At 47.6% G+C, this 20029-nt stretch overlaps 1 protein-coding gene across 5 annotated transcripts in view; it reads left to right on the top strand.

Moving 5' to 3' along the window:
- Positions 1–20029, top strand: part of HK1 (hexokinase 1) — a 139752-nt gene that overhangs the window by 103982 nt on the left and 15741 nt on the right. For all 5 annotated transcript variants that reach the window (XM_017873192.1, XM_017873190.1, XM_017873191.1 and 2 more), the window contains 8 exons: positions 482–581; positions 689–872; positions 9029–9184; positions 11721–11954; positions 15253–15557; positions 17101–17249; positions 17560–17679; positions 19120–19215. In XM_017873192.1, coding sequence (XP_017728681.1) covers positions 482–581; positions 689–872; positions 9029–9184; positions 11721–11954; positions 15253–15557; positions 17101–17249; positions 17560–17679; positions 19120–19215 — 1344 coding nt within the window. The remainder of the gene's footprint in view (positions 1–481; positions 582–688; positions 873–9028; positions 9185–11720; positions 11955–15252; positions 15558–17100; positions 17250–17559; positions 17680–19119; positions 19216–20029) is intronic.

Here is a 20029-nt window from a genome sequence, read left to right as displayed (position 1 = left end):
AGAGTTGAGGATCCCCAGTGTGGAACGGTGGGGATGGGGATGGTGCAAAGCGCAGCTCTTGGAGGTGCTGCCTGAAGGACCCAGGCCTGGAACAGGGAGTTGCCTCCTGACAGGAGTGCTGGGCTATTCAGGGAGTGGGTGTCACAGATGCAGCCTGCTGTACTCAGAACAAGGGCAGAGGAGCCCGCCTTATCCGGGACATGGACCTCCTGCGGAGGTTTGCAGAGGAATGTAGCTCCAAGAGTAAAATCCTCACTACCCAAAGACTCTTAAGCCAGGTAATTAAGGGAACTATAAGGTTTTCATAACTTAATCACCATGCTGTGATCTAGTTAATTTGAGTATCAGCTGTAATGAAACCAGCACCACTCACAAAAGCAGGGGTTCTGAAAACAGGAGCACTCCTGCCAAGCACTGTTAAGGTGGGTGATCTCTGCTTCCATGTGTGAGTGGACAATGATGCCCCATTATCTGTCCCCAGGACTATGATGCCAACATCGTAGCTGTGGTGAATGACACAGTGGGCACCATGATGACCTGTGGCTATGACGACCAGCAGTGTGAAGTCGGCCTGATCATCGGTAACGTATCTATCCCCTTTGCCCATCCATTTGTTCGGCCCATCTTTCCAGGTGGCTCTGCACCCTCCTCGTCGTGTGGTCATAGCTTCTGATCTTGTCCTGCCCAGGTACTGGCACCAATGCTTGCTACATGGAGGAACTGAGGCACATTGATCTGGTGGAAGGAGACGAGGGGAGGATGTGTATCAACACAGAATGGGGAGCCTTTGGAGACGATGGATCATTAGAAGACATCCGGACAGAGTTTGACCGGGAGATAGACCGGGGATCCCTCAACCCTGGAAAACAGCTGTGAGTCCTTGACTTTTGCTTCTAACCACATATGTGACTTAGGGGACATTTAATGAAAGATTTGGGATGGGAGATGAAAAGGGCATAAAGCCAAGTGATCACAAACAGAAAAGCCTGTCACATTTTTTTTTTTTTTTGAGGCGGAGTCTTGCTCTGTCACCCAGGCTGGAGTGCAGTGCTGCGATCTCAGCTCACTGCAACCTCCACCTCCCGGGTTCAAGTGATTCTCCTGCCTTAGCCTATAAGTAGCTGGGATTATAGGCATGCACCACCACGCCTAGGTAATATTTTGTATTTTTAGTAGAGACGAGTTTCACCATGTTGGCCAGGCTGGCCTCAAACTCCTGACATCAAGTGATCCGCCTGCCTCAACCTCCCAAAGTGCTGAGATTACAGGCATGAGCCACCGTGCCCGGCCTAAAGCCCATCGAATTTGCATTATTTATTGCTCCTTGTTTGGTGAGATGCACAGCTGTAGAGTCTGTAACTGAAAAGCACTTTTAAAATAATCTTTTCTTTGTTTAATTACACTATGATTGTGTCCTTGTAAAACATCATGACAATGAAAAGCATGGAAGCATTGATGCATCTTGTTGTGGAGCTCACAACGAACCTATTCAATGGGGAATGGGGCCAGAGTTGAGCAGGTACTGGTGGCCAGGGGAGGAGATCAAGAGGTGAATGGCAGCCCAGGAGCTCAGTAGCCCCTGAAAAAAAAAAACGTTCTTAAATTATCCCCTGCTGCACAAAATTAATAATTATGAATGGTTCAAAATGCTCCCCAACAAAACACAGAAACATTAGTGTAAATGTAAGGCTTAAAAAATTTCTCTATGTAGTCACGAGTGTTGCTGTTCATGGTAAGAGAGGCCACATGGTGTGTGCGGCATTTAAGGGAGATGAGTGTCTGTTCATTCATCACATATTTATTGAGCACTTACTATGTGCTGAGCTCTGTGCTAGGCTCTGAGAATCCAAAACAGCACCTTCCTCCCAAGATTTACAATCTAGATGGGGAGGTAGGCCAGACATGCAAATATCTGTTGTACAGAGGAGTCGGGGTAAGAAGAGTATAAGTCATATAGACATTAGGGAGAACGGAGAAGCAAACTTTTTCACTGTCAAGCATGAGCAGACACATCAGAGTTGATAAAGAACATCAGACTTACAGGCAGGTTGTTTTTGGCTGTGGAAAGCTCCTGGCTACAGAGGTGAGAGTGATATTATTCAGGTTAGAGCGGGTATTGCTTTCTCTGAGCCACTTATTTCCTGAAGTGCCTGCTCACATTTCTCTGTGATGCTGCCATGCTACTAGCTCTCTCTAATCTACCCAGCCTCCTAGAAGCTTTATCCCAGAGTTGGATGCTGTCAGCCTACAGGGAGATGTTCACTGACTCTGTAGACCTAATAGCCCTTATTCTGATACTAGAGGGAAACAAGAGTTTACTAGCCATGTTGAAATGCATCACCCAAAAGATCTCAATACTGCAAGCTGGACAGTTGGCCTTTCCACCTGAATTAATGGATTTTTATCAATGGCAAGCTCCCCACCACTGGAGGTGGCAACGGCGAATAAACTAGGTTTCTCAGTGAGGGAATTCCCAAGTTCTTACACCCAGAGTTGAGCATCTCCGTTGCAGGCTGAGACTGTGGCACAAGCTTGGTGACAAAGGACCCCAGTTCCAAAGCTCTGACAAAGGTTTTTTTTACCACACACCCCACCCCCACCCTGCCCAGTCCATTGACCTGACCCCACTGCCATCAAGTTATTACTGTGCCTATTTGTATGTTTCACTGAAAAGCCTTGAATATGCTTGATGGCAGTGCTGCCTCAGGCACCTCTGGGGGTATTCTGTGACACATGGCATGTATACCCTATTGCATCTCTAAAGTTCTCAAATCTCCACATTCCCAAGCGCATGTGACCCCAAAGGGTTTCAGATAAGAGGTTATGTACTTGTAGTTACTATCAGTCACTTAATGAGAAGTCTCTTTTCTTAGAAGTGCAGGTGGGGCATGTCACTTGTGGTAACTGAACAGGTAATGCCCAGACCCTTATCCTTGGCCTGAGTTTGGGAACCCTGCATGGCTTGGGTGTAAACTTGGATCTCTCTGCTGTTCATTGATGTATTTCTGAATTTTTCAAAAAGGTGAACTGTATCTCGAGGCTAAACTATAAACTGTGTTTACGGTTGGCTTGCAATAAATATTTTTGGGATGGATGGATGGATGGATGGGTGGTTGATGATGGATGAGAGATGAGTGGGTGGCTAAATGGGGGTACAGATGAGAAAGTGAAAGGTTGGGGCAAAGTCTCTTTTCTAGAATATGTTTCTCAGTTGTATTAGTCCGTTTTCACACTGCCTATAAAGACATACCCGTGACTGGGCAATTTACAAAAGAAAGAGGTTCAGTGAACTTACAATTCCACGTAGCTGGGGAAGCCTCACAATTGTGGTGCCAGTCATGTCTTACATGGATGACAACAGGCATAGAGAACTTTTGCAGGGGAACTCCTCTTTATAAAACCATCTGATCTCGTGAGACTTATTCACTATCACGAGAACAGCACGGGAAAGACTTGCATCCATGTTCAGTTATCTGCCACCGGGTCCCTCCCACTACAACGCGGGAATTCAAGGTGCGATTTGGGTGGGGACACAGCCAAACCATGTCACCAATTTACTGCGTACTGTAGGTCAGGTCTCATTGAGAACAATTCCAAGGAAATGACAAATTCCCAAGTTGTGTCACATATTCCTGGAAATAGGCTGTAAGTTAAAGAGTTTTTTGCCTGAGCAGATTTTTGCTGTGCCCCCAGGCTTCTATCTGAATCTTTGGATCCTCCCTATGTCTTTTTTACATAGAATGCCTAGTTCTTGAAAGTCATTTTATCCTCTTTGTGGCAGGGAAAGATGTTTCCTCCATTTGACTGATGGGAAAATTACAGCCCTAGAATAGGACAGAGGTGGCCCAAGACTCGTTGTTGGGGTGTGGTCTGGTATAGGTTTGGGGATTTTTGCCCTGTTTGAAAGTTTGAGGTTTTCAGAGTGAGCTTCCAGAATCTCTTCTCATTGGTAATAAGAGGTTTTTTTTAAAAGGCATTTTTTTTTTTTTTTTTTATCATTTATGGAGAAAACCATCAGGGAGGATTTAGGGAAGTGATTTTCATCTCTGAGTACACATTAGAGTTACATAGGGGCCTTTAAAAAAATACTGATGTCCAGGCATCCTCTTACCAGTGACTCAGTCGGCCTGGATTGCCCAGTCCTCAGTATTGTAAAAGCTCCCTGGGCGATTCCAATTTTTAACCAGGGTTTTTTTTTTTTTTTTTTTTTTTTTTTTTTTTTTTTGGAAAAATTTTTTTTTTTTTTTTTGGAGACAGATTCTTGCTCTGTCACCCAGACTGGAGTGCTATGATGCAATCTCAGCTCACTGCAATCTTTGCCTCTCGGGTTCTAAGTGATTCTCCTGCCTCAGCCTACCGAGTAGCTGGGATTACAGGCGTGAGCCACCACATCCAGCTAATTTTGTATTTTTAATAGAGATGGGGTTTCACCATGTTAGCCAGACTGGTCTTGAACTCCTGACCTCAGGTGATCCACCCGCCTCGGCCTCCCAAAGTTCTGGGATTACAGACGTGAGCCACCACACCCTGCCATTAACGAGGTTTTAAAACCTCAGTGTGTTAGCTTTATGCGAAGGCTCCCAGTGCCCAAGTGGGCTCTAGACTACCAATAGCTGCTCATTCCATTTGCTTTGATTGAAGTTAGCATTNTTTTGGAGACAGATTCTTGCTCTGTCACCCAGACTGGAGTGCTATGATGCAATCTCAGCTCACTGCAATCTTTGCCTCTCGGGTTCTAAGTGATTCTCCTGCCTCAGCCTACCGAGTAGCTGGGATTACAGGCGTGAGCCACCACATCCAGCTAATTTTGTATTTTAATAGAGATGGGGTTTCACCATGTTAGCCAGACTGGTCTTGAACTCCTGACCTCAGGTGATCCACCCGCCTCGGCCTCCCAAAGTTCTGGGATTACAGACGTGAGCCACCACACCCTGCCATTAACGAGGTTTTAAAACCTCAGTGTGTTAGCTTTATGCGAAGGCTCCCAGTGCCCAAGTGGGCTCTAGACTACCAATAGCTGCTCATTCCATTTGCTTTGATTGAAGTTAGCATTTAACTGAGTACCTACTGTATACAGTGGACAGGGAGGACATTGTCATCATAGCTTTGTGGCTCCCGCCTTCATTGGTGGTTACTGCATTTGGGAGGCAGCAGAGGAACCTGCTTTGAGTATTCAGGCCCCACCTTGCCCCAGAGTCAGAAGGTCTGTTTCTAAAAGGGATCAATCTTTTGGCTTCCTTCATCTCGTCTTTATATTCCAGGCCTTTGATAGTCTTGCCACATGCTTGTCTTATACTGTGGAGTTAGCCCCACCTTTTACTTCATTTTTAATTCTCCTTCCCCTTTTGTTTCCTTGAGCTTTTTTTTTTTTTTTTTTTTTTTTTTTTTTTTTTTTTTTTTGAGGGTATCACTCTGTTGCCCAGGCTGGAGTGCAGTGGTGTGATCTTGGCTCACTGTAGCCTTGAACTCCCAAGCTTAGGTGATCCTCCTGCCTCAGCCTCTTGAGTAGCTGGGACCATAGGCAGCAGTACCATGCCTGGCTAATTTGACATTTTTTTTCCTTTTTCTTTTTTTGAGATGGAGTCTCTCTCTGTTGCCCAGGCTGGAGTGCAGTGGCCCGATCTCAGCTCACTATAAGCTCTGCCTCCCGGGTTAACACCATTCTCCTGCCTCAGCCTCCTGAGTAGCTGGGACTACAGGCGCCCGCCACCTTGCCCTGCTAGTTTTTTGTATTTTTTAGTAGAGACGGGGTTTCACCGTGTTAGCCAGGATGGTCTCGATCTCCTGACCTCGTGATCTGCCCGTCTCAGCTTCCCAAAGTGCTGGGATTACAGGCTTGAGCCACTGCACCCGGCTTAATTTTAAAATTTTTTGTAGAGACTGAGTCTCCCTATGTTGCCCAGCTGGTCTCGAACTTCTGGGCTCAGGCAATCCTCCTGCCTCAGCCTCCCAAAGTGCTGGCATTACAGGTGTGAGCTACTGCTCCTGGCCTGCTTGGACTTCTTGCTCTTCTGCTCTTGCTCTGTGTTGTGTCTGGAATCTCTGGGATCTTGAATCCTTTTTCCCTGTGATTCCTTATCACATCCTTCAAACTGCAGAGCACCCACCCCACACAGCAACACAGCAACAGCAGTGATTGCAGCAGCAAACACTGGTGGTCGGTGGTTGGGAGAGCTCTTTGACCTGGATGGTGGTTGAGTAACTGTGCGCCTTCAAGTCGGCACCCAGATGCCTTTTCTTTTTGTGGTTCTGCTGCTCCATAGAATCTCTCGGCAGCTCCAGTCCTGGTTTGCTTGGCCATGGGCCTCTGTCTCTTTTCTTTCCTTGGGCTTCTAGTTGAAGCAGACCCAGGGTGCTGGGGGCTCCTCATTGGTGTGCAGGTCCTTGCCCATGACTCCTCGTGGTTGATGATGCTTCCCTCCCCATCTCAGCCCTGCCTGGGCCCGCCGGCAGGCAGAGTGGTTGGAACCCTGCCGCGCTGCCTCTCACTGCCTATCTGTGGTCGTAGGTGTCTGACTGCCGAGACATCTGGGCATTACCTGTTCAGTTATCACAGGTGGCATGCCCTGAGAGGCAGATCATGACTTGCTGGATTTCATTAATTTCACTTGAGCAGATGGGAAGCAGGCTGTTGGAACAGGAGCCGGTCTCCATGAGCCTTGATTTGAACAGAGAGAAGCTCGTGAGAGGTGCTGTTTGCTTGTTCTGCTGCTCTAAGAGGGCCTTTAGGGACTGGGAAAGGACAGACCATGGCCATGGGCCTCTATCTGGAAAAGGGGGTATCACTATCCATGTATGTAATAGGCCATGTAGAAAAGGGAGCAGATTGTTCTGGGCATCTTTAGAAGGCAGAGTGAAAAGCAGCAGGTAGAGGGTGCCCGGAGGCTGATGTTAGCCCATCCTAAGGGGAATGCCCTTTCTCTCGTCACACTGCCAAACAGGGAAGGCTGCCTAGGGAGGAGAACAGGCAGACAGGCTGGGGTAGGGGTGGTCCTAGGTGGCTGCTAGCATGATAGTGACAGCTAACATTGAATGACACTGTCCATGAGACAGGCAGAAATGCACAGTGGTTAGGAGTACAACCTCTGGTGTTAGATCTAACTGGATTCAAAATGTGGATTTGCCACTTGTTAGCCCTGTCCATGGGTAAGTTATATAATCTTTCTGTGCCTCTGTTTCCTCATCTGTGGAAGGGGAATAATTCTTATGTCTCCCTCCTAGGGTTGTAATGAAGATGAAATAAGTTAATACAGGTAAAGTGCTGGGAAAAGTGTCAGACACATAAGAAGGGCCACAGGCACTCATTATTTAGCCAGATACTGTCAGATAGTGACCTATATTAACCCATATCCTCCATATCTTCCATATAACCTTACAGGAAGGCAGTCAGTATCTCCATTGCACAGGTAGGGAGGCCAAGGTGAGTAGCTCAGTAGTGGCTCTGCCAGGGCTCCACCAGCGCTGTTCCACCCCTGTTCAGGGCTACACAGAGGCTGTTCCCACAGGAGCCTGGGGCGGCACCAGACTCAGAAGGGCACTCTCCTGCCAGGGATCCTCTGCCTGGCCGCAGGCAGGTGGTCCTGTCTGGTTCTGTCAGGAGCAGGAACAATGAGGACTGTGTTTTTAAGGAGGCTCTGTGCCCTGTGCTGATGGTTGAGGGCCGGGTGCTCAGGTCTCGGCAGCATCCTTGGCTCCTGGGTGGCTCTGGTTGGAACAGATTGTTTTGCTGTGTCACAGCCAGCTGTGGGTGTGCCAGCTGGGCTCCCGCAGAGGAGCGGCAGGCTGCTCTGATGTGCGCCCACCTCTTCAATCTGCCCTGCTCAGGGGTTCCTTCTGGCCCCTGGCCAGCCAGGATGCGGGGTCTGAATCTGGCTCACGTATGGCATCGAGCCCTGGTTCTTGCCAGCTCTCGGCTGGGCCTTCAGCAATGCGTGTTGGCTTCTGTCTCTATACCTGGCTGCCTCTCCCCTGCAGCATTGGGCTCATTCTGTGATTGGCTGGTGCTTGAACGGGGCTGGAGCAGTGGGGTGAGCCGATTGGCTGTCAGTACTCAGAGACCAGCCCTGGAGTTTAGGGTAACATCAGTGGGGGAGGAGTGAGTTCCTCAAAGCAAATTCTTGATCCTTTTGGCCAGAGAAGGAGAAAATCATGCCAGGGAGGTGCCTAACAAATGTCCTGACAGCGGCCCCAAGGGGAGTGGCTGCCTTTCCCTCAGAGAAGCTATTTACCCTTTCTGAGCTGGGAAATGGGGACAAAACTTCCTCGTCACCTCCTATCCACAGGGCTTGGGGTCTCCCATAGGAGTGGAGGTGAAAGGTCTTTGAAAAGTATAGCATACAAGCCGGGTGCTGTAGCTTGCGTCTGGGAGGGTCACTTGAGCCTGTGAGTTCGAAACCAGCCTAGGCAGCATAAGGAGACTCCCCCTCTACAAAAAATTTTTAAAATTATCTGGACTTGGTGGTCTAGCTACTCAGGAGGCTGAGGTGGGAGGATGGCTTGAGCCTAGCAGGTTGAGGCTGCAAAGTCGAGATTGCGCCATTGCACTCTAGCCTGGGCACAGAGTGAGACCCTGTCTCAAAAAATAAATAAGTAAGTAAACACATACATACATACATACATACATACATACATACATACATAAAGATAAAAAATAAAAAGTATAGCATACAGTTTAGGAGGAGATTATCATATTTTGCACATTTCTGTCTGAGGCCTTCTTGACATCTGCAATCTAAATCCGAACGCTCCCCGTGCCTTCAGGCAGCCTTCCCTGCCCGCTCCTGCCTATGGTGTTCTCCTAGTCACAGGCATGGGGTCGGGATGACTCCTGCCCTCTCCAGAGTCATCTTGGCTTCCGATCTCTCTCCCTCTGCTGTTCAGTCACGCAAGAACATGGTCTTGCCTGCCGCAAGGCTGGGGGCTGGTGAGGGGTGAGTCGGGGCTTCCCATTCCTTTTGTGTCTGTCCCAGCCCTCATGTGTGGGGCGCAGAGGAAGGCTGACAAGTGCCGGTTTGCCTTTCTCCCGCAGGTTTGAGAAGATGGTCAGTGGCATGTACTTGGGAGAGCTGGTTCGACTGATCCTGGTCAAGATGGCCAAGGAGGGCCTCTTGTTTGAAGGGCGGATCACCCCAGAGCTGCTCACCAGAGGGAAGTTTAACACCAGTGATGTGTCAGCCATCGAAAAGTAGGTACCGTCCCCTCAAGGCTTTCTTGGGGTGTTGGGGCAGAGAAGAGCAGTTGGTCCCCTGTTACTTCTTGAGTCCAAGTTTGGTGGCTTTTCCTTCAAGAGTGTCTTGAAGGACCCTTTCTGGGTCCGTGTCCCCTCAGTCTTATCTGACCCATCCTGGGCCAGACTCCCTGCAGGCACTTGTCACGGTTCATTAAAGAATGACATAGTTAGCCTCAAGTGCACAGGTGATTTTCCTGTCTAGCTACAAGAGCAGCTTCCTCTCCCATCCCCATCAGCCCGTCACCCCCACCCTCCACGCACACTCAGGGTAAGATTAGCGTCTGGGAAGCAGACGATTCGAGCAAGGAGCAAGGAGCTGGTGAAGCCTGGAGCCTGGGTTTTTGGAATTGCACCTTCCACTTCCAGTCTGGAGACCTTCTCCAGACCTTCTCCAGACTGTGTTGAGGGCACTAAGGGCGCCTTAGTAACCTCAAGATGTTAATTAGCTGCTTCCTGAAAAAAGACTTCCTTGACCAATAGGATTGGGAATATGGCACATTTATCTTCCATTTTACAATGTTATGGTAAAATAAATACAGACTTACAGTAAAACAGTATAAGAAGTACAAGGTATAAAAAGAATAGAGATTTATGGTATCATCAACACATTAAAGAAAACCCAGTTTGCTTTGACTGACTTGTCATTTCCCAGACTTCTTTTGTGCTTGAAACCACCCCTTCCCTGCCACTCACAAATTCTTTCAGGGGAAACCTGTTAACAGCCAGAAATGTGCCCTGGCATGCAAGTTGAGAAACACTGGTTAACAGATGAAACAGGACAGTTAGAAGGAAAGACAGAGCCAGCCAGCAACTAACTGCAGCCCCTTGACATCATACAAGAAACGCGGGATTCTTTATCTTAACTGTAACTCACAGGCCTTCACGCAGAGAGGGAAGCAGATGACCTTGATCCCGGTGCCAGTCTGATGTAGTCTGGTGCCTCCAAGTCTAAAGCACTCTTGTCTTGTTGCTGGCCTCCGTGTGCAGAAGGCTGTACTCCTGGTTAAGGAGACTCCTTGTAGCCATGTGAGGCCACCTGGATAAAGATAAGGCTAGCTTTGCTGCCATCTTTGGTGCAAGGAATGCCATTTTATCTCTGCACAAAGTGGTCATTCCCATTGCTCCCCGTGTGGTCCTAGAAATTTGGATAGAGCCAGTGCTTCACAGCTCTGGTTCCTGGGAGAAGATTTGCATCAGCTCTCTTCGAGGTTAGAGAAGGCAGCTGCTGGAATAGGAAAGGGGTTTATCTGGACCAACTCTTCTGCCATATCCATGTGCTGGAGTTTGTTTGATGATTACTCTCCTTCAGGAACAGTAGGTGCAAAGCCCCGATAATCAGGGAGCCTTGCTCCCGAGTTTCTAGCTGTCCCTTTTCATGAGTCTCCTGGTCAGTGGCTGGGAAGAAAGGGGAGCAGGAGACTCGTGGATTGTCTTGAAAGTCACTAGCCAAGTCAGGAAATGCATGCTTTCCTCTTGGCCTGTTTCTGGTATTGACCCAGCTAGCTCAAGGAAGCATGTATATTATAATAAAGGCTATCTCAAAACAAACAAACAAACAAAAAACTATAAAAAACATCCTGCAAGAGCAGATGTTAGAGGCATTCTCTAAAATCAGGAGCAAGACAGTATCACCAGTTTCTATTTTGGCATTGTACTGGAGTCTTAGCCAGTGGGTTTTTTTTTTTTTTTTTTTAAAGAAAAGATGAGAGATAAAGGTATGAGAATCAAAAAAGAAGTGAAACTGCCATTATTTGCAAATGGTAAAAGTCTATATGGAATACTCCCAAAATATCTACAGACAAATGAGTAGAATGACGGAAGAGGTTAAAAAGATGTCTGGAGATAAGATACAGAAATCAGTTGTATTTCTATCAGCAATAATAAAAATATGTACGTATTTTAAAATACTTTTTAAAGAATAATTTTAGATTTATAGGAAAGCTGCAAAGATAGAGTGTATATGTGTTTGTGTGTGTGTGTATATATACATGTATGTATACCTATATATTTTAAAGACACCATTTACAGTAATAACAAAACAATAAAGTGCTTTGGAGTGAATCCAACAAAAGATACATAAAACACATATACAGAAAATTACAATTTGGCTGAGAGACATCAAGGAAGGATGTGTAAGCATCCAGGGCAACTCACAGACCTGGCGAGTGGGAGGTTCTCCCGAGCCTCATGAGCCCTGGGTGGTGGCAGCCATTTCTCCACTTGTTCAGAGGCCACATAGTTTTGCCTCTCCACTTCTCTTCATGGTTCTGGCTTGGCGTAATGCAGGCTGGTACAGTTTTTCCTATTACTACCTGGCATTTCTTACGGAGGAGATCCCTTCCTGGGCTTTTCTCAGGCATTTGACTGTCTTCATCCCGTACCACGCACACATGGTAAGTGGGGCTTTCCCTTTCTAGCCGCTTTGAGCCTCAGTGCTTTGCACTGCCTCATGTGGTCCTCAGTGCATCAGTATTGGCCTCTAACTTCACAGGAATAAGGAAGGCCTCCACAATGCCAAAGAAATCCTGACCCGCCTGGGAGTGGAGCCGTCCGATGATGACTGTGTCTCAGTCCAGCACGTTTGCACCATTGTCTCGTTTCGCTCAGCCAACCTGGTGGCTGCCACACTGGGCGCCATCTTGAACCGCCTGCGTGATAACAAGGGCACACCCAGGCTGCGGACCACGGTTGGTGTCGACGGATCTCTTTACAAGACGCACCCACAGTGAGTCTGCCCTTTGCTATCATTGGCACTCTGTACCCATTGTGGGTAGGGACCTTCTCCAGAAATCAGGCTTTTGTACCCGGTGAACTTTTTTTGGCAGACAAGACAATGGTGGTCAGGGGCTGTGGCTCATGCCTGTAATCTCAGCAGTTTAAGAGGCCGAGGCAGGAGGAAGGAGTTTGAGAACAGCCTGGGCTACATAGTAAGACCTCATCTCTACAAAAAATAAAAAATAAATAAATAAATAGCATGCCTAGTTCTGGGCAGTAAGGTCAGTGTTGCCCACTTGGGAAGTATCACCCTTAGCCGATCCTTGCTGGTATTGTTTCTGCACTCCGTTGTTACCTTGTCCTGTCAAAAGTCAAGATGGAGATTTCTGTAGCTGTCGGTCCCGCTGGGTGGAATGTGTCTGTCTCTCGTCCGCATTTCGTCAGGAGGACCTTGGGTCAGAGGTGTGGTACCCACATTCTTGTTTCAGAAGCTCCTGTTAAAACCCCCCAAACCCTCAGACTTTACTTTTTCAAATGGGCAGCTTGTCTGTGGTTGGCCTCTGGGAGCTGGAGCTGTAGGAGCTGTAAGTTGACCCCACTGGCGAGGAGGTGCTTTGTTCCCCACGTAGCCTTCTGGTCTGTCAGTGGCCCCAGCCAGTCCTCATGCCATCTCACCTTAGTTTCAGAAGCCACGTTGTCCTGTGAGAACGTAGCTTGTACTTTTTTAAAAGGCTAAAGGTAAATTCTAAGTCATTATCTAATAAGTTTTAATGATAGCCTGTGACATGATTGTTTTGCACAGGACCTCAGAATTGTTTCCCACTGTACATATAAATATAATGTGCATGTGAAGTACTCACGTCAGTACTGCACCTTCACACCCAGCTCTGGTGATGGCTCAAAGAATGTCGACTTAAATTGAAATAGTCCTGGCCTGGCATGGCAACTCACACCTATAATCCCAGCACTTTGGGAGGCTGAGGCAGGTGGATTGCTTGAGCCCAGGAGTTCGAGACCAGCCTGAGCAATGTGGTGAAACCCTGTCTCTACAAAAAAAAATAACAAATTATTAGCTGGGTGTCGTGGTGTGCCTATAATCCCAGTTACTTGGAAGGCTGAAGTGGTAGGATCGCTTGAGCATGGGGGTGTGGAAGTTGCAGTGACCTGAGATTGTGCCTCTGCACTCCAGCCTGGGGGACAGAGCGAGATCATGTCTCAAAAGAAAAAAAACAAAAAAGAGAGAGAGAAATAGTTTTGTGTTGCTGAGGGGATAGGGTTTGAGCCAAGTTAAAGGATGTTATTTGCCAAGGATGTAATTGTATTTTAAAAATATTTTTACAGTATTTGCAAAATTCTTGATAATGAAACTTTTATTAGCCATTTCTTTCTTTTTTCTTTGTAATTTCTTGGCTAGTTTTTTGGACAAGAAAGCCTAGGGATTTGCAGCATCACATTAGAATTTTTTTAGATTGTAGTAAAATACACATAACATGAAATATATCATCTTAACTTTTCTTTTTGGAGGCAGGGTCTTGCCCTGTTGCCCAGGCTGGAGTGGAGTGGAATGGAGTGGAAAAGTGTGCTCTCAGCTCACTGCAACCTTAGCCTCCCAGGTTCAAGCAATTCTCCTGCCTCAGCCATGCCACTGCACCGGGCTAATTTTTTGTATGTGTTTTTTTAGTAGTGATGAAGTTTCGTCATGCTGGCCAGGCTGGTCTTGAACTCCTGAACTCAAGTGATCCTCGGCCTCCCAGAGTGCTGGCTTAGACATAAGTCACTGTGCCCGGCCCACCTTAACTATGAAGGGTACAGTTCAGTGGTATTAAGTACATTCATACTCTTGTGCAGTAATCCCTATGAGCCAGAACTCTTCTCATGACAGTTTAAAAAATAGCCTTGATTAAATGTTTCTCATTTCAGAAGTAATATTTACTCAGTATAGAAACTTTAACTAGTTCAAAAAGTTATGAAGAAAATAGAAATCATCCTTAATCCCACCCCTTGGAGTTGACTGCTGTTAATATTTTGGGGGAACTGTTTTGCCAGCCTTCCCTATTGACTGCAGACCGCAGACAGAGATAGAACTGAGGAAGTTCTATCTCACTGCTGTCCCAAAGCTCTCTTCTAGACACTAAGACACCTCTGGACTTTTATGTGGTGAAGGAAAGAGCCAAGTGAAAAAAACGAGTGATTATTTATTGAACCCTTCCTCAGCAGCAGTTACTAATCTGAGCATTTTAACGAGCTCAGTTAGTTCCCTGCACATCACTGACACCCAGATGCTGAGACCCTCCTTTACTTCAGGGTCAGCTGCTCAAGGTCACCTGAGGTGGAGTGGGTGGAGTTCACCCTTGTTTTCCCATCTGACTTTTTTTCTTTTTTTTTTTTTGAGACAGAGTCTCGCTCTGTTGCCCAGGCTGAAGTGTAGTGGTGTGCTCTCATCTCACTGCAACCTCCGCCTCCCAGGGTCAAGCGATTCTCTTGCCTGAGACTCCTGAGTAGCTGGAATTACAGGCATCTGTCACCATGCCCAGCTAATTTTTGTATTTTTAATAAGAGACAGGGTTTCACCATGTTGGCCAGGCTGGTCTTGAACTCCTGACCTCTGGTGATCCACCTGCCTTGGCCTCCCAAAGTACTGGGATTGCGGGCGTGAGCCATTGCACTTGGCCCCATCTGACTTTTGAACACCGTGCTTTTGACCACTGTGCTGTATTATCTTCTTCATGGTGGAGGACAAAATGTTTTTAGACCTGGAATTTTTGTGTGTGATACTCATGTAATAATGAGAATCTTCTCTTTTATGTGTGATTATGAACGATTTCATTTTCCTTTTACCTCTCTGCATTTGCTAACTTTTCTACAGTGTATATATATGATTTGTGTAATGAAAAAACCAGGTGCAGAAAATGGAATTAGGCTGGGCACATGGCCCATGCCTGTAATCCCAGCACTTGGGAAGCTGAGGCAGGTGGATAGTTTGAACCCAGAAGTTTGAGACCAGCCTGGGCAACATGGCGAAATCCTGTTTCTACTAAAAATACAAATAAGTTAGCCAGGAGTGGCTCCAGCTACTAGGGAGGCTGAGGTGGGAGGATCACCTGAACCTGGGAAGTTGAGGCAGCAGTGAGCTGTGATTGTGCCACTGCATTCCAACCTGGGCAATAGAGCAAGACCCTGTCTCAAAAAAAAAAAAAAAAAAAAAAGGGAAGAAAAAGAGTTAAAGAGTGGAGAAAGAAAGGGTGGCCAGAGGTCCCCAGTAGATGCTCAGTCCAGCTGTTGTGGCATGTCCCCCCCGCCCCCACAAGGTATTCCCGGCGTTTCCACAAGACTCTGAGGCGCTTGGTGCCGGACTCCGATGTGCGCTTCCTCCTCTCGGAGAGTGGCAGCGGCAAGGGGGCTGCCATGGTGACGGCGGTGGCCTACCGCTTGGCCGAGCAGCACCGGCAAATAGAGGAGACCCTGGCTCATTTCCACCTCACCAAGGACATGCTGCTGGAGGTGAAGAAGAGGATGCGGGCCGAGATGGAGCTGGGGCTGAGGAAGCAGACGCACAACAATGCCGCGGTTAAGATGCTGCCCTCCTTCGTCCGGAGTACCCCTGACGGGACCGGTGAGGGCCTGCTGTTGGCTGACATGCCTGTCCTGCTCCTGCCAGGGACTGAGCCACAGTGGGGGAGGTTGGATTCACCAGCGGATGCCTTTGCACTGGTGATGCATGATTTTGCCAGAGCTAGAAACTTCCTCACACCTGTTTTCCATTTTTATTAACTGATTTGTCGTGTGTGTGAGTCGGGGCAGTTAAATTTTCCTGGTCAGACCTCCCAGGCAAGTGCTATCTACCTCTAAAACTACAGCCCTGCTCAGAGTAGTGCTCTGAGCTGGGCAAGGTGGCACACGCCTGTCATCCAGCTCCTCAAGAGGCTGAGGTGGGAGGACTGCTTGAGCCCAGGAGTTCAAGACCAGTCTGGGCAACAAAGCAAGACCCTGTCTCCAAAAGTATTAAATGAATAAAAAAGAAGTGTTCTTAAAAGCTGGGCAAATCCCACAGCACTGATTAGGTTTTCCCAAAGCCAAGGTAAGCCAGCAGAAAGATAAACACTCACTGTACCCTTCTTAAATCTCTATAGAGTATGCATGAGACATTCAGGGCCTGGGGAGTTTTGCATTCAGGCAAATGGTAGCATGGAATCCAACCCTTTATGCTAACCTTGGTAGTTTTCACTGAAGCCGATCATTATGGGGAATCTGAAGAGCTTTTCAGGTGGGTCCTTGGAGTAATGAATGTTTGTGACAGGAATGTGTCCTATGTATAAGTTACCTCATACCACATTATAAGCCACCCTCATACTTAGTGGCTTAAAACAACCACCCCTTATTATTGTTCATGCATCTGTGAGTCAGTTGGACAGTTCTGCTCATCAGGGCCAGGCTCGGCTGACCTCTGCTGGCCTCAGTCCTGCATCTGCAGTCAGCTGTTGGGTCAGCTGGGAGACAGATCTCAGATGCCCTTCCACACATGTCCAACAGTTGGCTGCTGGCTGGGGTGCAGGGGTCCCTAGCCCTGTGTCTCATCCTTCAGTGGGCCACCTGTCTGTTCAAGTGGTGGCAGTAAGGGCTGCAAGGGAGAGGGGAAGACTTCAAAGCCTCCTGGAAGCCCAGACTGGGGATAGGCTCAGCTTTGCCTCTGCCACACTCTGTTGGCCTGGACAATCCTAGGGCTGGGCTAGATCCCAGGGGAGGAGAAATTGACTCCGTCTTTCAGTGGGAAGAACTGCAGTCACATTGCAAAGAAGGATTTTGCACATGCAGGGAAGGGAATGATGTGGCTGTTTTTGCAAATACCCCACACCCTGACATAAATTATTAATTTTTGTAGGAGATTTTCATTGTTGCAGGCCTGGTGAAGTCTGTGTATTGTGACAGGTGGTTTACTCACATGCTCCCCTCCCAGTGTGGCTCCAAGTCTGTGGTGGTCAGGGATGTAGTGCCCACTCTTCCTCTGAGTCTGTGCTGTGTCCTAAAGGGAGGAGTTGCAGCTTCTCTTCTATGTTTGCAATGGGGTTCTTCCCTTGAAAGTCTGGAGTCTTGAGTTTACTGGCTGCCAAGAGGCACTTAGCTGTTTTTGACATTCTTTACGTTTTTGACTGCAACAGAGAATGGTGACTTCTTGGCCCTGGATCTTGGAGGAACCAATTTCCGTGTGCTGCTGGTGAAAATCCGTAGTGGGAAAAAGAGAACGGTGGAAATGCACAACAAGATCTACGCCATTCCTATTGAAATCATGCAGGGCACTGGGGAAGAGGTGAGATTACAAAACCATAGTGCATATGCACTGCACACACAGCCAGTGGCACCAGCAGTCACGTGATGACCAAAATCCTCCATGGGATGCCCACATGGATTTGTGTCCTTGTGGCCCAGAAGCACCAGATGCTTTTTGCCATGCCTGGCTTGTGACACTCTGGTGGCTGACAAGGCCCTGGAAAAGGATGCTCACTCTGCATGTGTGTGGGGGGGGTGTTTGCATACGTGTGTGTGTGTATAGACACTTTGGTCCATGTGCACTGATAAAACCACAGAGAGCATAGGAGATCCTTTCTTTTCTCCTGCAGCTGTTTGATCACATTGTCTCCTGCATCTCTGACTTCCTGGACTACATGGGGATCAAAGGCCCTAGGATGCCTCTGGGCTTCACGTTCTCATTTCCCTGCCAGCAGACGAGTCTGGACGCGGTGAGTCTCTGTCCTTAGGCCTCAGTGATCAGGCAGCACTGAGTCCCCTGTGGCCCGGGTGGGCTGGCCCTTGAGGCCTTCTCCAGCCTCAGTGTCATTCCTAGGTGACAGTCACAGTCACAGTGGGTTGAGCCAGGCTTTATTTCACAGCCTGCAGGACATACTGGGACTCTTCTCTCTTCTTTTCTCTTTGAAAGCAGTCACCTTTTCTGGGAAACCTTCTGGTCCTCCAGGCAAAGAAAGAACCTTGTCCTCTTCTGTGCCCCCTGTTCGTTTGTTTGTTGCCTTGCTTATAGCACTTCTTACACAGTTAGTTCTTAGTGACAGTGTCTTTTGTTTCTGCTAGTGGTATACTCCGTGAGCAAGGACCTGTATCCCCACACGCCCTAGCAGTGTCCAATCAGAGGAGATAATAAATGTTTGTTCAATACACGGGATGAATCAGGGTCCAGGATCAGAGCTTGAGCACCTGCTGACTACTGAGTACTGGGCTCAGAGCTGAAGGTTACAGCTCCTGTCCTCTGGAAGGCCACAGTCTAGTGGGGGAGCTGAGTCCCTAACACCAGCGGCTCCAGCTCCATGCAGTCAGGGTTGGGGAGTGGATTCTGGGCAGAAAGAACCAATGGTGCAGAGTCACGGAGGCAAGACCCAGCCTGTCACGTTGGAAGAGCTGTAGGTAGCTCTGGGTGTCATGTATGTAGGTAGAGACATAACCAGGCAGGAGTTCTGGAGGTGGGTCTTAGGCCAGGGTTTAAGGCTTAATGAGCAGCCCTAGGAGAGCTAGGTATGGTCACCTGCCTCTGTAAACCAGTTAATCCAGTCACGTCGCTGACTTGGGACTTTCTTCTTCTGAAACTCTTTTAGAGCTCAGGAGTTAGATCTATGAAAACTTGAGGGTTTTTTTTTGTTTGTTTGTTTTTAAAGCACTTCACTTATACCTTCACCTTGGATTCATCTCAGTCAACACACACCCAGGGTACTTTTTTCCCCAGGAAGTGTTTTAACTTCAATCCATTGAAACCCCAAATGTATTTTAGGTAGTCACAGCATTACTAAACTCTTAGGATCCTTTAGTTATAGTGTTAGTAGACTCTTCTGTACAGCTGGTTATGCCAGTGGCAGCACCAGGCTAAGAATCGGGTGATCTGGGCTCTCCATTATTGAGTGCCGTCTTTGCTGTCTGCTGAGTGAACTTAGACATCACTATTTACCTAATGTGCCTCATTTTCTCCATCTGTGAAGTGGGATTATTTCAGACCCCTATGAGGATGGCGAGGAGGGTCTATTCATATTTTATTGGTTTGTCCTCAGATGTTTGAACTCTGTCTCCAATGTTGTAAGCCCTCAGCAGTTGTTGACTCAGGAGGGAGGGTTGGAATTTTGTATTCTCCCCTTCCGGGTTAATTACACAGGACTCTCCTGGTGCTTTTTATGTTTTAGGGAATCTTGATCACGTGGACAAAGGGTTTTAAGGCAACAGACTGCGTGGGCCATGATGTAGCCACCTTACTAAGGGATGCGATAAAAAGGAGAGAGGTAACTATTAAAATAATGTTTTTAAAAATCTTTACTGTTTTAGGAGTTTCTAAAACGTGTGTTTGCCTGTTGTAAAGAATTCAGGCTGGGCGTGGTGGCTCACACCTGTAATCCCAGCACTTTGGGAGGCTGAGCCGGGTGGATCATGAGGTCAGGAGTTTGAGACCAACCTGGCCAATATGGTGAAACCCCATCTCTATTAAAATTACAAAAATTTGCCGGGTGTGGTGGTGCCACCCGTAGTCCCAGCTACTCGGGAGGCTGAGGCAGAAGAATCGCTTGAACGCAGGAGGAGGTTGCAGTGAGCCGAGATCGTGCCACTGCACTCCAGCCTGGGTGACAGAGCAAGACTCCATCTCAAAAGAAAAAAAAAAAAAAGAATTCAAAGAATACAGAAGCATGTGACCTGGCCAAGAAAAGCTCCCTATTTCCTGACTCCACTGCCTGCAATGAAACAAGGGCTCATAAGTTTGTGTTGTTAAAGGATTATTATTATTATTATTTTTTAGAAAGGTAAATCATGACTCTCATGCAAATTGAAAAAGAGAGAAGCAGCCCCTGACAGGTGGGCACAGCCTGACACTCTCAATTATGCCTTGGTGTTCTCCTGCGGAACACAAACAATTTCAGAGAGTCCACAAACAGTTGCAGAGCGGAAACATCAGACACAGCCGCTCCGTCCGGGACCATGATGGATTTAGACAAGAATAAGACCAGTCTGTAACCCTAGAATTGCCCCTGGTTCCTGACAATATCCAATCCAGAGCAAAGCCCCAGTTCTTTAAACCTTCCCCAAACCACAACACAGACACAG

This window comes from Rhinopithecus bieti, unplaced genomic scaffold, assembly GCF_001698545.2.
Source record: "Rhinopithecus bieti isolate Rb0 unplaced genomic scaffold, ASM169854v2 scaffold_6907, whole genome shotgun sequence".
Taxonomy (NCBI): Eukaryota; Metazoa; Chordata; class Mammalia; order Primates; family Cercopithecidae; genus Rhinopithecus; species Rhinopithecus bieti.
This window is presented reverse-complemented; position numbering and strand designations above follow the sequence as displayed.